At 36.0% G+C, this 17,029-nt stretch overlaps 2 protein-coding genes across 2 annotated transcripts; both read left to right on the top strand.

The window, feature by feature from the left end:
• Nucleotides 1-972: 972 nt before the first annotated feature.
• LOC111884609 (transcription factor MYB13) lies at nt 973-2,100 on the top strand. The gene is made up of 3 exons (XM_023880913.3): nt 973-1,175; nt 1,268-1,397; nt 1,484-2,100. Exons 1-3 carry the CDS (start codon nt 1,043-1,045, stop codon nt 1,986-1,988), a joined length of 768 nt encoding a protein of 255 aa, XP_023736681.1. The 5' UTR covers nt 973-1,042; the 3' UTR covers nt 1,989-2,100.
• Nucleotides 2,101-5,572: 3,472 nt separating this feature from the next.
• LOC111884626 (transcription factor MYB13-like) lies at nt 5,573-6,703 on the top strand. The gene is made up of 3 exons (XM_023880927.3): nt 5,573-5,783; nt 5,875-6,004; nt 6,091-6,703. The coding sequence occupies exons 1-3, from the start codon at nt 5,651-5,653 to the stop codon at nt 6,593-6,595; spliced, it is 768 nt and encodes a 255-aa protein (XP_023736695.1). The 5' UTR covers nt 5,573-5,650; the 3' UTR covers nt 6,596-6,703.
• Nucleotides 6,704-17,029: the final 10,326 nt, after the last annotated feature.

The following is a 17,029-nucleotide window of genomic DNA, read 5'->3' as shown; positions in this document are numbered from 1 at the left end:
TCTGTTACATGCCAGTCGAAATGGAGAACGAAGGCGTTCAGTGGTGGCTACGGATTGCCAGCAACAGTGTTGGAGGGGGGGGGGGGGGGTGGAATCACAGAGTGCAGCTGACGGTGGTGATTGGGTCAAGGGCGATGAAATCACAAGTAACAGGTGGAACAATATTGAATATGAATTTGTTCTTCAAATCATTTTTGAAATTAAAAAAAAAAACATCGATTCTGGAAATCGATTTGTGCATACGAATTCATCCCCCAAAACTAATTTGTTTGTGCATGTGTGTTTTAATTTTTGAAATTAGGTTCCAGAAACGCAACAAACAAAATACAAAATCGGTTTCATAAATGAAATACAAAATAGATTTCAAAAACGAAATATAGGTGTGCATCTGATGCTTTTGGTCTTGAGTTCTTGAGTTACAAAATCGATTTCAAATGTGTGTTCTTTTTAGAGAGAGAGAGAGAGAGAGAGAGAGAGAGAGAGAAAATGAGAGAGGCTTCCTATTTTTTTTAATTACTAAAATAAATAAATTAGTATTAAATTTAAGAAGAAATGAAAGAAAAAATGAAAAATAAATACTCCAAAGGTATTACAGTTATTTACTATTCAGAATGACAAAAAACACAACAAAACTAGCTCAAAAGGACCGCGAAGCCAAAAAAATCAGGATTTAAACTAAAACTCCAAAAAAATAAATACCACAAGGATTATTTTTGCAATTTTGTCAATAATATATGTTTAATCAAAGCAAGAGCGTACTTTTTAGTCTTCCTTTGAACGTTTGAAGGGAAGAACAAAGTAAGAAGTTTTTATGGTCTTTTTAAATTAATTATTTACTTCCATACACGTTTTGATAATTATATATATATATATATATATATATATATATATATATATATATATATATATATATATATATATATATATATATATATATATATATATAAGACTATTTGGATCTAGTAACTTAAGTCTTCATTAGCCACTGAAAAAGGAAAAGGTCTGAAGAGAACTGAAAGATCGAAGACAAGAAGTCAAGAAGATGGTGAGGGCTCCATGTTTTGATAAAAACGGAATCAAAAAAGGTGCATGGAGCAAAGAGGAAGACAACAAACTAAGAGCTTACATACAGATATACGGCCATTCTAACTGGCGAGAACTTCCCAAGTTAGCTGGTTAGACCCATTTCCGAAAAATATAAAAAAGTTTTTAAATGATTAATACTCCTGTCTTACTTTATATATTGTTCTTTGCTTTTCTTGTTTAGGTTTGTCTAGATGTGGGAAAAGCTGTAGGCTCCGATGGATGAATTATCTACGCCCAAACATGAAACGTGGTAATTTTACAAAAGAAGAAGAAGATGTCATTGTTGGTTTACATAAGAAGCTTGGAAACAAGTAGGTTCAAACAATTTTTATACCTAGATTATGTTTATTTGATAGTGGACTTGTTGATTAATGAAATTTGGTTGTTATATCTACAGATGGTCAACGATGGCCGCACAATTGCCTGGAAGAAGCGACAATGAAATAAAAAACCATTGGCACGCACATCTGAAAAACCAGGTCCGAAAAGATCAAACGATCGAACAATTTGAAACCCTTGAACCTTTTAAAGCTACTCCCAGAGGATGTCAGCAGGTGAAAAAACCCAACTTAAAAACTCCACAGGAAGTTGAAATTTTATTGGCAGTCTTAACATCTGAATCACCGTCATCTTCTTCAACAAGTGAATCTTCTCAATGTTCTTTGAGTGTATCAGATTATGAAGTTCCTTGTGACGACGCTACACCACAGTTTTCTGAGCCGGCCGGAAATTTATGGTTTGATCAGCTATTTTTACCGGACAACAATGGCGTGGCATTATCAAGTGAGACCATGTTCTCACCTTTCGGCTTGACCGACGACAATCTCATCTCTAAGACTTCTTTCCCGGATCACATCATGGATGATGTGCATTTATGGTCAACCATAGATTTATATTTGTAATCAAAGTCCGTACATTAATTAGTCAAGCATTGTCAACCATAGATTTATTTGTAACCATATCATTTTTAAACTCACTCTATAATATAAACTAGGCTCATGTTAAAGGGAATAATCACCTACCTGTACAAACCAATTTGATGTCCGGGTACAAAATTGGACATAAAGTCTTTAAAATCCAAGAAATTATGGTCAAATAACTAAAAGTAACAATGATGTACCAAATGTAGAGCTACTAATTCACTAAAAGTTATGTTTATTTTCAAATTACTAAAATGAATAAGAATGTTCGTAAAAATCTGATTATCATGAAGTGCTACATCTCGAAATAATAGAATTCTTGAAGTTTTGAAGAAGTAAAGTTAACTTATAACCATTGAAATAAACAAAACTTACAAAGTTATGATGAACGCTTGAAATTCGATTATTAGTAACATAGATACATCATATAGATACATATACAATCTAAATTATTTAAAACATGTATAAAATTGTTCATCCAGTATAGATAGCAAGTATACATGTTATATGCACATATAACACGTAATTTATATAAAATATTTCATATATATGTGTAAGATGAAAGTAATTATGCACTCACTTGTTGAAGTGATGATTCCAAACTTGGGAAGCGCTTCGCTATAACGATTCTATTTTCCTTGAATGAAACCTAGCATTATTATCGCTAAGTTTTAGTCTAATCTTTATTGCGACTAATTATTAGTCTAAATTCATCATTAACTCAAAATCTACTTTCATAATCTATCAAGTAACGAACAACCAAGTATGATCATATCGGAGATAGGGTCCGTTTGATATACGAAGTATACTGTTTGGAAATCTCACATTAAACACCTCACTAAATTATAGCCTATACATCATCCCCGTAAGTAGATCAATCAATATAACGACTTTGAAGCACTGATAAATTTTATTTATAGGTTCATAATAATAATACTATATTTAAATATAAGTTATACTTAAAGTAGCGTAAGCATATCTTAACTACGAGGGGGTTTGGCTAGGAGCCGGGCTCTGCAGGAGCAGAACTTCCGAGCCGAAAGCTCTTCTTCTCGGAGTCTTCCGGCGCTCCGGGACTCGCCTCTAGCACTTAGAAGTCGCTAGGGGAAGGGGGGGGGGGGGGGGGGTTGGGGGTAATGGGAGAGAAAGAATATGAAAGGTGTGGGTTTTGGGGGTGATTTACGCCTGTATTTATATTTTGTCTTGGCCGATTCAAGTCGTGAAAAGGGTGCTCACGTCGCGAGCCTTGTGTAGGCTCCAAGGCAAAGTCTGGTGCTGACACGTGGCGCTGGACGCAAGTAAAACAACCAATCTTTAAAAATTCATAACTTTCGCATACGAACTTCGTTTTTGATGTTCTTTATATCCACACGTAGGTACGGACAAGATCTACAACTTTTCTTTTGACTCCATCGGGTAATTCTCGACCAATTTTAAATTTAACAGTATGAGAAAATTATATTGTTAAATGACTGCGTAAAATTCATAACTTCTACATACGGACTTCCTTTTCGTCTGTCTTTTTATCGTTGAGATCCTATTAATGAGACCTTCAATTTTCATTTAGGTTGCATTGGCCAAAAATTGATAGATCCGAAATTCGAATTTCGGGTTGTGCATTGTTATGCCAAATCTTAGAAATATCATAACTTCCTCATACGAAGTCAGATTTGGGCGTTCTTTTTATGTACGCTCTCGGTTTAATGTATACTACAACTTTCATTTAGATCGCTAAGACTAAAAAGTAGTTTATCAAAAATTCACTTTTTACGTTACACGGTTTCATGTCGGTTTAACCGTAAAACTTCGACGGGTCATAACTTCTTCGTTATAACTCGGATTTCAACGTTCTTTATATGTTCGAAACCATTGTGACATATCCTACAACTTAGTTAAGATTATTTATTCTAAATAATCTTCTATCGAAAATTCATTTTCGACACTTGTTGTCTCTAAATTGACTAGCCTGAATCTGCGGGTGTTACACCAATGGTCATAAAAATCGATGCTTTAAGGTCTTGTATGTGTAATACAAGACATGGCCTCAAACTAGGTCATTCATGGAGAAAAAGAAGATACATTCTCATGCATGAACTCCAACATCATTCAAACATCAATTCTATGATATGTAAGCATCTAGGGACCCTAAGGACCCATAAAGTTGCTAACTTTATGGAGTCCCAACACTCTAACTCTTAAGATCTTGGATAAATATTCATAAAACCTTAGATCTAGCAATAAGGAAACATAAATCTTGGATCTTGATTACTCACATTGGTCTAGAAGGGTAGCTAAAGGTTGCAAATGAAGCTTCCAAGCTGCAACTATGCTTCTATGGTGATCTCTTCCACTTCAAACCTCCAAAACTCCACAAAAAGCTCAATAAACACAAGGAGATGCTAGGGTTAGGGTTTTACTGAGTTTATGGGGTTTAAATATGATGGAAACCCTAAAAGATCGTGGGCTTGGGCTGCAGCGTACCTTAATTCGTGAGCTCTTCATGCTCACGTCATGAGCTCAGTTAAATCAGAATCTTCATTAAATCCCTTCAATGGTCACGTCGTGAGCCTTGGTTTTTTTTTTTTTTCCAAAAACCATGTCTTGACTCCTTGAAACCCTAAATCGACCCGATCCGGAAAACCGGGTGTTACAACCTTCTTTCCATCTACTGGTTCTTGAATCTCCTTCCAACGAACCAGATCTATCTCGACAAACTGAACTCGTTCTTGTGTCCTACCCCCACCCGTCCTTCTCTCAAATCCCCTTTCATACCCTTGTGTCCTATACTGTTGTTTTTTTTTAGGTATCGTGGTTTGGGTTTCAGATTTACAAGTGGTTGGTGGTGTGTGGAGAAGAAGATGTTTCTCATGTATTTCTGAAGATCGTAGATGTTGCAGGTTTTGTGCCTATGTCTATGTGTGTTTATATAAGTGATTGATTTCCTGAATGGATTTTTGGAGGTCAGTTATGGTGGTGGTTAGAGCTTGGTGGTGATGATGGTCGGATGTGGTTTCCCGGTTGGCGAACACAATCAAGGAAAGAGGGGTCAGGATGGTTTGGGTTTCTTGTATTGAAATGGACCTATTTATTTACTTAATTAATACATTTATAATACGTATCATTAATATTTTTCAATTAACTAATAATATAAAAAGGATAAAAAAAATACAAATCACTCGGTTTATATTGATTAGAGAGCAAATTAATAAAAAACCAAATTGAAAGGACCATCCGAAAATAAAAAAATAAAATTAAGGAGACCCTAAACCATAGCTACCACTTGTGTAATTTACGCTTATTCTTTTTATCAACTCGACAAGAAGTGTTGATACATTCATTTAATGTTATCAGTACTTCGAAAACAACGCTAATATAATATATAGTATATGTTTAATTAGATCAGCAAGAGCGTACGTACTTTTTAGTCTTCCCTTGAACGTTTGAAGGGAAGAAAAAAGTAAGAAGTTTTTATGGTCTTTTTAAATTAATTAGTTACTTCCATACACGTTTTGGTAATTAATTTGTAGGTATATATATATATATATAAGCCTATTTGGATCCAGTAGCTTAAGTCTTCATTAGCCAGTAGCCACTGAAAAGGTCTCTAAAGAGAACTGAAAGATCGAAGACAAGAAGTCAAGAAGATGGTGAGGGCTCCATGTTTTGATAAAAACGGAATCAAAAAAGGTGCATGGAGCAAAGAGGAAGACAACAAACTAAGAGCTTACATACAGATATACGGCCATTCTAACTGGCGAGAACTTCCCAAGTTAGCTGGTTAGACCCACTTCCAAAAAATATAAAAAGTTTTTAAATGATTAATGCTCTTGTCTTACTTTATATATTGTTCTTTGCTTTTCTTGTTTAGGTTTGTCTAGATGTGGGAAAAGCTGTAGGCTGCGATGGATGAATTATCTACGCCCAAACATGAAACGTGGTAATTTTACAAAAGAAGAAGAAGATGTCATTGTTGGTTTACATAAGAAGCTTGGAAACAAGTAGGTTCAAACAATTTTTATACCTAGATTATGTTTATTTGATAGTGGACTTGTTGATTAATGAAATTTGGTTGTTATATCTACAGATGGTCAACGATGGCCGCACAGTTGCCTGGAAGAAGCGACAATGAAATAAAAAACCATTGGCACACACATCTGAAAAACCAGGTCCGAAAAGATCAAACGATCGAACAATTTGAAAACCTTGAACCTTTTAAAGCTACTCCCAGAGGATGTCAACAGGTGAAAAAACCCAACTTAAAAACCCCACTGGAAGTTGAAATTTTATTGGCAGTCTTAACATCTGAATCACCGTCATCTTCTTCAACAAGTGAATCTTCTCAATGTTCTTTGAGTGTATCAGATTATGAAGTTCCTTGTGACGACGCTACACCACAGTTTTCTGAGCCGGCCGGAAATTTATGGTTTGATCAGCTATTTTTACCGGACAACAATGGCGTGGCATTATCAAGTGAGACCATGTTCTCACCTTTCGGCTTGACCGACGACAATCTCATCTCTAAGACTTCTTTCCCGGATCACATCATGGATGATGTGCATTTATGGTCAACCATAGATTTATATTTGTAATCAAAGTCCGTACATTAATTAGTCGAGCATTGTCAACCATAGATTTACTTGTAATCATATCATTTTTAAACTCTATAATATAAACTAGGCTCATGTTAAGGGGAATAATCACCTACCTGTACAAACCAACTTGATGTCCGGGTACAAAAATGGACAAAGTCTTTAAAATCCAAGAAATTATGGTCAAATAACTAAAATTAAAAATGGTGTACGAAATGTAGAGCTACTAATTCACGAAACATAGATACATCATACACTACAAGAAGACTGGGCAACAGCGACGACGCCTATCGTCGCAAAAGGGTTGAGATGTCGCCGCTAATACCTTTAACGGCGACATGTCGCTGCAAATGCGTCGCCGGTATTGCTTTGTCGTTAATACACCCGTAGTCGCCGCTAAAGGTTGAGAGTCGCCGCTAATGATCTGTCGCCGCTAATACTGTTCGTCGCCGCTAATAGTGTGTCGTCGTTGATACGTATGCGTCGCCACAAAAGATGTTGCCGCTAAAACAGTTTTGTTTTTTTTAAAAATTTTTATTTTATTTATTTATTTAATATTAAATTTATAAAAAAACAATATAACATTTATAAAATCTGATAACTTTTCATAGAAATATTAATCTATACACAACCAATCCAAAATATTAATCCATACAACCAATCCAAAATATTAATCCATAGCGCATTCTAAAGTATTCTTCCAAATTACAAAACATTTAATAAAATCCTAAAGTAACTACTCGTCCTCATCATTTCCTTCATGATTTGGTAGCGGTAATGAGCGAAACCACTCTTCCAATGTTGCAGAACAGGCCGGGTCCTTTAGTATTCTTTGCAGCATATCCAACTACAAAGAAAACAAAATATATTACCAGCATATGATAATAGCATTATAATTATACCATTCTACAAAATATCAACATATCAAACCATAACTAACATATCATTATACCATTCTACATTCCATTATAGCATTATACTTTCCAAAAATTAACAAACTACAAAATGTCAATATTATCAAACCGTAACTAACATATCATTATACCATTATACTTTCCATTATAGCATTGTACTTTCCAAAAATTACCAAACTATAAAATATCAACATATCAAACCATAATCAACATATCATTATAGCATTCTACTTTCCATTATAGCATTTACTTTCCAAAAATTACCAAACTACAAAATATCAACATATCAAACCATAATCAACATAACATTATAGCATTCTACTTTCCATTATAACATTTACTTTCCAAAAATTACCAAACTACAAAATATCAACATATCAAATCATAACCAACATATCATTATAGCATTGTACTTTCCATTATAGCATTGTATTTTCTATTATATCATTATTCTTTTCAACTTAAACTAACAATTACGTGTGATTGCGGTTGTTCTTGTGTTACTGGTTGTTCCTGATCGTACATGGACACAACTGGTTGTTCCTGATCGTACATGGACACAAGGGTTGCATGTACACCATAGGAGTGTTAGAATGCTCAAAACCCATCATACATGTCCTCATAGGACTTTTGGAGTTCGGAAGTCATTGTCGCCAGCATGATGCAATGGACTTTCGTGGCATCACGCTCGTGGGCCTCAAAGGCAACGATCTCTTTGGGAGTAGCAGTGTTCATGTCGATCTCCTTCAGCTCCTTATCTAGTACATACTCTTTGTCCTCATAACGGGTGACCATTCTAATGTTACGGATCCAATCGTTGAAATTGTTTCCGTCGAATATCACCCTCCCACACAAGTTCTTGAGTAAGGTAGTGTTTGTTTTTGTCCGCAGATCTGCGTGACCTCTTTTGTCTGCGCCGCGCAGACCACGCGCAGACATTAGCCTTCGCAGATTGTTTGTTTTTTTGAAGACTGCAGACCTAAAAATGTCTGCGCGCCCTCTTCTTGGCGCAGACGTGGACCAGAGTCTTCTAACATCTTCAGACATCTTCTAGCCTAAAAAAACATATATATCTTTCTTTTTTCAAGTTTTTTTTTTTTTAAATTTATATTTTTTCCAACTTTATTAATGATGAACAATTTGAAAAAAAAAATTACAAAACTTAAAAAAACGTTCGACGATACAGACATTATAATTTTGACAAATTTATAAATAAAAATTTATTATAATAATAGTCGTTGAAGTTGTTTATATAAATATGACAAAAAAATCATAATATATTCTTATATTTTTTTGCCAAATTTTGTAAAACATTATTTAATACAATATCGTCAATTTCTCGAGAAAATATTTATGGTACTTTTTTAATGGATTTAATTGAAAAAATCAAAGTTTATTTGCATCCATTTATGTATCAAATTTTTTGATCACTAATTATAATGTTTACTTATAACCTTGCAACCAAATTTGTTGGTTTTTATAAAATATATACGTTAATTTATATCATTTTTATTTTTATTTTTTATCAATAATACATAAAAGTTGATATAGATTCGTTGATTATTTATAACAAAGTCATAAAAATATTAAAAAATCACTTTGATGTTTAAAAAAATCAGTTTATTTAGATTTCAGTTTATTTTAATAGCCCGCAGATGTTAAAAAAACAAACAGTCTTCTTTTTTCAGACTGCAGACGTTTGGTCCACCTCTTCTACTGAAGAGGTCTACAGATGTGGTCCACGGACTGCAGATATTTTGCTTCAGAAAAAACAAACAGCACCTAAGAAAGAGCCGGAGGAACTCGAGCTAAAAGCGTTGTTGTTCATGTTCGACATCTGAAAAGGAAAAGAACAAAGTTGATTAGAAATGAATCCCTAATTAAACACCCAAAATGAGAAATTATGGCTAGGATCCAACAAGATTATTTACATATTAGAAAAGGGATGTCGTAATCTAATATGCAAATAACTTGAAGGTAAGTGAATGACGATTCACTAATTCTCCACCATTAAAAATGAAAAGAAAATTAAGTTTTAAATGTATTGAAAACTCCTAGATTCTTTTGAGATTCATTGAACCTTTCAATGGCATGTTTAAATCATGATATGTCCCTCAAGTTTGTGACTGGATGCCGAGGATCACAAAGCGAGTGTGAATAACCATGCAAATGTACATGGTGCCCTCATTGTTATAGTCACCTATTTGATGTGCCGATTAACCACACACGCTCCATCGAACTATGATGAACAATGAGTCACTCGTTGCCACCTTTGCTTAGACCCAATTAGTGTGCTGGTTAACCACACACGCTCCACTAACGTCTTAGCAAGGGTACAAAGTGTAATTTCATGGGATTGCATCAATTCACTTTGCCTAAAGTAGCTAAGATTAGGAATTTTTTTAAAAAAAAACGTTTAGTTACTTTAATAATTCTTTATACTTATTAATGAGGAAGGGTTGTCATATCCTACCCGTTCGACTAACGACCCTCCACCAATCAAAGAAGCGATGGGTGGGAGTGGACACTCATTAAATGGCCATTTTATAGGCTATAACCTTATACCCCCCTTAGAGATTGGCTTCGTGAACGAGGCCTACTAACGGCAAGACTAGCATTTTAGGTTATACATATATATAAATATTAATCCTATAATATTGTAAAGTATAAGGTTGAATTTTAAACTTGTAAAATTCTAGGGTTTGAAATTTAAATTGTTCAAATTAAACATTTTAATCACAAAATTTAAATTTCAAAACTTGAGGACAAGTTTTGAACTTTTCAAAACACAAGGATCAAATAGCAAATAATTTTGAATTAAAAAATTAATTTAATAATTATCTAAGACCTAACTCATTTTATTTACAAGATAGTTCGTCAAATAAATTAAATAATCAAATATTATCACATAATTAAGTTATTATTTAAATAAATGGTAATTATCTTTTAATTTGGTAAGGATAATCATAGCAAATATATAAAATTCGGATTTTATAATTCAAAAACAATTTTAGTAATTATCCAAACACAAAAATAGCCAAAAATCTGAATTTTGAGCCATCTGATCCACAGACTCATCGAGTAGCAAACTGCACTCGTCGGGTCTGTCTCACAGACTAGACTCACGTCGTGAATTACAGAGATTCATGTTGTGAGTTTTTGATTTTTCAAAAAACAATTTTAAAATCAAGAAATGAACGAATATGATAGCATCAAATTCAATTGAAACCAATCAAGCTCTGATACCGCTGATGGGTTTGAGCCATAAGAACATTCCTAAGTGTACATGCAATTAATCTCTTTTAGTCACCAAATTAATTCCTAATTAATTTATGACTAATATTAATTAAATAATATGATTTCTCCTTTAATATATTATTATTATAACATATTAATAAGTCATAATAGTTTCTCTCTCTCCATAAATCACCGTGTCAAGTTGCTATGGTAAAGACAACCCAAAAGGACCATGTACAACCGGCTCAAGTACTTACCAAATATAGTTACGGGCTTAGACACTAATCCAATAATAACTTGGTTTCGACCGCCTCTAACAACTCTTCAAAATCATCATTGACACCGCTACCCCTGTATTCGAGGTTCCTTCATAGAGGTTTGTATCATTTTCTCTCGACTCCCACATAACATCATCAATAACATCAGCCATCTCGTTGCTTGGCGAAACGAAATCTACAACTGGAGGGGTTAAAGGTTCACCGTGATATATCCACGTGTTGTATGATTGACTGAAACCATATATACGAACATGATGTCTCATTGCTTTCGGATCTATGAAATAACGATTATCACATTTCCCACACGGACATCTAGTTTCACCTTTACAATCTAGGTGTAACATGGATCTCTCGACAAAAGAGACGAGTCCTAGCTGGAACTTGGGAGATTGACGATGTGGATTAGTAGTCCAGCTTATATCAATAGACATGATGCAACTGAAACATAATTTAGTGTTTAAGGTTTACTCTACGGGAAACAAAAATCAAGTTGAGTATTCGTAAAGTTGATGATTCAAAAAGTATCCCAACATGGGAACACATGAACAAATAATCAGAAATGGATAAATTATTAAAAAATTATATATATATATATATATATATATATATATATATATATATATATATATATATACATACATACATATATATATATATATATATATATATATATATATATATATATATATATATATATATATACCCGAGGAGCAAAGAGAAAGTATGCAGCTATTAATTTAGTTTAATTTTTTAAACTAATTTTATTTTATTTTAATATTAACATTAGCTTGATTTGAAAACTACTTTAATTTGATTTTACAATTAATTTATTATTATTACTTTTTTTAAATTTAATTTAATTTTATTCTATAATTAAATTAAAATTACTAGAAGTACGTTGCTATTAATAACCTAATTAAGCTAAAGTTGTAATGACCAACATTAAGTCACTAAAATTATGTTACTATTAAGTTGGTTTTATAATTGATTTAATTTGATTTTATAAAGGTAACTTAATTTGATTCAAAAGGTAAATTAATTTGATTTTCTAATTAAACAAAATCAAACAAATGTATATATATACATCTAATTTCAATTTCATGCCAAATTTCATTTTTAAGCCAATGTAATATAAACAAAAATTTCAAAAACATACTCAAAATGCATAAAAACTTCCCATAAATCTGAAAAAGGATACAATATTCCAACAAAATGTATACAATCCAACAAAATGCACAAACACTTTTTTATCTCAAAATACAAACATAATCATTCAATAAAATTGAAAATTACTAACAAAATTTAATCTAAAATTTATTTAAGTAAAAATATAATTAATAATTTATAAAAAAATTAATTAATCTAAGGCTTACTTAAACTAAAATAAGTCAATATTATAAAAAATATAAATAAATTTATGAAATTTTACATTAAAACTTTGGATTCAATTAAAAGGATTTTTCCATAATAGGGTAAATTTTGAAGATTTTAATTGATTTTTCTTTGTTTAAGACTAGAATTTTAATTATTTTTTATAGCAAGGGACCAAAACCGTACAAATCAGAAGTTGAGGGGCTGAAAATATATATTTTGTAATATACATTTGTTTAAGACGAGAGTCGCCGATATTGCTTTTGTGCATTCCACGAGTACCCCAACCATTGGATTAGAAACACGATCAAACATTTCTAGTTTACCAGAACGTGAAAGTGTGGATCCGTGTAGAGAGTATGTTTAGTCAAATGAGTACGCTGACGAGTAAAGCATTTCGCTGGGAAGCGAGCACGTATGTCTGGAATTGGTGATTGAGAAGGTTGAGCAGCTACTTAGGGACTCTGAGATGGTCTGTGTAGAGAGTATGGGTAGATGTGGCAGGTAATATGGGCCCATACGACTAAAAGCAGAGGACCTATACTTGATGTAGAGAGTATTCCGGAGGATATAAGTAGCAGATCGAGAGGTGATGTCATGGTTCGAGTACTATGATTTGTAGCAAATCGAGAGGTGATGTCATGGTTCGAGTACCATGATTTGTAGCAGATCGAAAGGTGATGTCATGGTTCGAGTACCATGATTTGTAGCAGATCGAGAGGTGATGTCATGGTTTGAGTACCATGATTTGTAGCAGATCGAGAGGTGATGTCATGGTTCGAGTGCCATGATTTGTAGCAGATCGAGATGTGATGTCATGGTTTGAGTACCATGATTTGGAGCAGATCGAGAGGTGATGTCATGGTTCGAGTATCATGATTTGAGGCGGATTGAGAAGAGAGAACATCGTTCGAGTACCATGATTTGTAGCAGATTAAGAGGAGATAACATGGTTCAGGTACCATGATTCATAGCAGATAGAGATGTGGTCACATGGTTTGAGTACCAGGACACGTGGCAGTTAGTGCTTCTGGTTTTACTGGTTATTCTGTGGTGATTGTCTAGACTGAGATCAGATGTGAAAGAGTATGGAGCCAGTAGGCCATGATGAATGAGTTTTATTGGAGAATCCCTTGAAAGGGAAATCCAGTTAGCTCCGAGGAAATGTGGGTGAGATGCCAGTTGGAGTCGCAAGACTCAGGGATGAGTCGTGATGGTACGTTATAGGAGAATACGGTCTGGGCTGAGCGACCAGCCAATAGTGGAGATGTCACTTTCTGTGACCTGAGCGGTGCTATTTTAGTGTTCTGTGGGAAGTAGGAGAGATATGGAGCTTCTGGTTAGAATTGAAGGTAAAACCCGTGGGGTAGCAAGCGTGGTGACCTTATCACCAAAATGTTGGGGCAGTATGTTGGTTGTGAGGTATTCTTATGCCAAGAGAGAGAGTCATTAGTGGGAGTAAGATGGATGAGAGCAAAGAAGTGTCTTGCTAAGGTAAAGGTACTTGTATTAGTAATTTCCGGTGGTTAAAGGAGTAAATCAAGGCATTGACCCTCGTGGTCTACATGGTGTATCGACAATGAGAATGAGGTCTATGCTCTTATGATCATTCTCTTTTTGGGAGGAGGATCGATGAGCTGGAGTCAAAGTGCGTGGCAGGGCACTATTTCCGGGTTTGAGATAGATTGGGTTCGGAACAGTGGAGTTTTCGATGGTATGTCAGTCTGAGTCTTCAAGGTGGCTAGATGCATTCATGTGTGGAGGATTCCAGGATTTTGTCAGGAGCGGGACATTGGAGATTGTTTGGTGTCCTTTGGGAAGGCCCTGACATGATTGCGAAATACGTTTAAGAGTCAAGTGTAACGTGGTTGGTGAGACAATCTACTGAGTAGATTGCGGATGTGCCAATTAATGATTGTTCGAACCCTGAGTGGGGGAGAACTGGTTCTCCAGTTAGGGGATCAGCGATCTATTCATGTACTGCCAGAGGAATGGTTATGGGAATCTGAGGTGCCAGATGGGAAGATGTAAGAGTTTGTGTTGAAGAAAGGATGAATGGGTCCACGGCAGGTGGTCGTGGATTGGGAAAAATTCATTATGATCTGTGATTTTCAGAATTAACATATGTCGAGTTCTAGTGCGATCGGATCATTGGATTGTGTATGCAATAGTGGTGATTTGCAAGTGAAGGTATAGACTGTGATTTGTACCCCTGGAAGGGCAGCAGTTGTTTTGCCGATCAATTTCAGGGTCGATATGAGTAGTTCAGTACGGGTAGTGACCAGTAGAGGGAGAACTAGGGGTCTTCGTCAGCATGTTCGGAGCCATTGACGATGCCACTGTATTTCAAAGTGGGGGATGGCATTCTCTAAGGTTCTAGTCGTGCGAGAGTGGGATCAGTGGTTTGGGCAAAGCATCATGAGATTATGTGTTAGTTTCGAGGTATCCGAGTATAATGTCCTTATTTCCAGATTATTTTGAGTTCTGAGTTGAGATCTGGCAAATGGTGTAGCAAGTATCTATAGTTCCGGTAGGAGCATTTCGGCTAAGTGATGTTAAGTGAGATTATTCAAGAATGTGGATTGCAGCAGGGAAAGGCGTTTTGTTATAGCGGATGTCGTCAAAAATAGCAATGCATAATTTAGGTAAGTGTGTACACCTATCTTTCATTGGTACGCAGAGCATGAGTTTAGGATCGTAGGGTGGCGTCGAGCTGAGGATGAGATTGTGAAGTGGTAAGAGCAAGTGCGGTAAGACTGCAGGGAGCTTCAGTTTCAAATAAGGGTTGTGGTGATAATACAGGGAGTCGTAGTACTCACTATTCAGTAAGAGGTCGTGGTGATGCTACGTGGAGCCGTAGTTCTCACTATTCAGTGAGGGTTGTGGTGATACTACGGGGAGCTGTAGTACATACTATTCAGTGAGGGTTGTGGTGATACTACGGGGAGCCGTAGTACTCACTATTCAGTAAGAGGTTGTGGTGATGCTACGGGGCGCCGTAGTACTCACTATCCAGTGAGGGTTATGGTGATACTACGGAGAGCCGTAGTACTCACTATTCAGTAAGAGGTTGTGGTGATGCTACGGGGAGCTGTAGTACTCACAAATCATTGAGATGCCGTTGTGATACTGCGGGGAGTCGTAGTACCCACTAGTCAGCGAGTGAATGTTATGATGAAGTACTCTCTGATCAGAGCATGATGCAGAAGAGTTTTAGGCATGGTAACCCTAATATTTGAGTTGTGGGAGCCTGGTGATCGAACTAGGGGAGAGACTGGCGTCTCCATATTTGTCGGGATTCGTTATATTCTGAATTGAGTATTGGTTTCGCAACCAAAGGGAAGTGGATAAGTGGGGTACGCATGGGTTGCAAATCATGAGTCATGAGTTGAGTGCTCATTTGGGTCAAGTGGCGACAGCTTTAGATCAGACCACACTCTCGAGTCGAGTTTGGCTCTGGTGGTGCGTTGAGTAGGCGAGATGAGATTCTGGATTCTGTGATGGGTTCCATGTTGAGGGGTATTGTTTATCATCTGATGTCTTAAACCTGTGTAGGTTAGCACTCAGGTACGGGAGGCACCGCGAGATGCATGGAACTATGAGAAGTAAACGACAGAGGTCGGGTGGATTCGATCTTCAGTCAGGAGTGTAACATTCGCTTGGGGTAAGGCGAACTTCGTGACTTATGTCTCACAATGGGCCGATGTAGTTATTGTGAGAAGGAAACCATTAAGACGGTTGGGATAATGCAATGGATAACCTTGGAGGTTCATCTGTTGGGTCGGGAGATGACCTGGTGCTCAGTCTTGAAAGGGGTATTGAGAAGGGAGTTGAGGTTTATGTTTGTTAGATGTCGGAGGACGCTTCTGAACAGCCATGATCATTTTTTGTGCCTGGGGTCAGGGTGTTGAGGGTTCGCTATTCAGAAGGGTTGTGATTGCAGTGCAATGGGTGGGTCCTTGGTGTGATGGGATCCTTTCATCCCTTGGTATATAATATGGATTGTTTATCTTGTCTCGGACGAGTGATCAGTAGCCAGTTTTGGGCATGGTCTTGTTTTTATCGGTCCCCACTATAGAATCAGAGGGGCAGTGAGTTATCGGGGTTTGTTATTTGACGAGCGAATAACGTCGTGATATCTTCAGAGGGCGGTTTGGCTGTGTGTCAGGCTACTAGAGTTTCTAGATTTTTTTTTGAGAGTCAGAAGGGGTAGCATAGTGGTAGATGGGTCTATCATTTTCTAGGGAGGAGTTCTTGTTTGGATTCAGGTGTTAAGAGAGGAAGATAGTTGTGTGTTATGAGATCCTTTCGATGGTACTGCTTGGTTATTAGATTAGATCTATTTGTTTTTGAGGAGCGATTTCGAAGGTGAAATCTAATTCTAGTGGGGGAGAATTGTAACATCCGAATTTTCAGAGACATTATTGTGTATGTTAATCTTGGAATTGGAGGAGGGACTCGATGAGTTGAGGGACCAACTCACCGAGTCGAGTTGAGTTGATCGCACGGATTAATGAGTGGACTCGACGAGTTGGTACTGGGCAGAAAAACCCTAATTGTCCGGGTTTTTGACCTATTTAAAGGCCCTTACGGCCTTCATTTTCAGCCACACTTTCCCTTGAGAGCTTGAGAGA

The sequence above is a fragment of the Lactuca sativa genome, chromosome 3 (assembly GCF_002870075.4).
Source record: "Lactuca sativa cultivar Salinas chromosome 3, Lsat_Salinas_v11, whole genome shotgun sequence".
Lineage (NCBI taxonomy): Eukaryota > Viridiplantae > Streptophyta > Magnoliopsida > Asterales > Asteraceae > Lactuca > Lactuca sativa.
Note: the sequence above shows the minus strand (reverse complement) of the source record. Positions and strands in the feature narration are given on the sequence as shown.

Coding starts and splice junctions, on each gene's coding strand:
- LOC111884609 (XM_023880913.3), top strand. CDS start 1,043: ATGGTGAGGGCTCCATGTTTTGATAAAAACGGAATCAAAAAAGGTGCA. Junction 1,176..1,267: donor AGAACTTCCCAAGTTAGCTG/GTTAGACCCATT, acceptor TTTCTTGTTTAG/GTTTGTCTAGATGTGGGAAA. Junction 1,398..1,483: donor CATAAGAAGCTTGGAAACAA/GTAGGTTCAAAC, acceptor TTATATCTACAG/ATGGTCAACGATGGCCGCAC.
- LOC111884626 (XM_023880927.3), top strand. CDS start 5,651: ATGGTGAGGGCTCCATGTTTTGATAAAAACGGAATCAAAAAAGGTGCA. Junction 5,784..5,874: donor AGAACTTCCCAAGTTAGCTG/GTTAGACCCACT, acceptor TTTCTTGTTTAG/GTTTGTCTAGATGTGGGAAA. Junction 6,005..6,090: donor CATAAGAAGCTTGGAAACAA/GTAGGTTCAAAC, acceptor TTATATCTACAG/ATGGTCAACGATGGCCGCAC.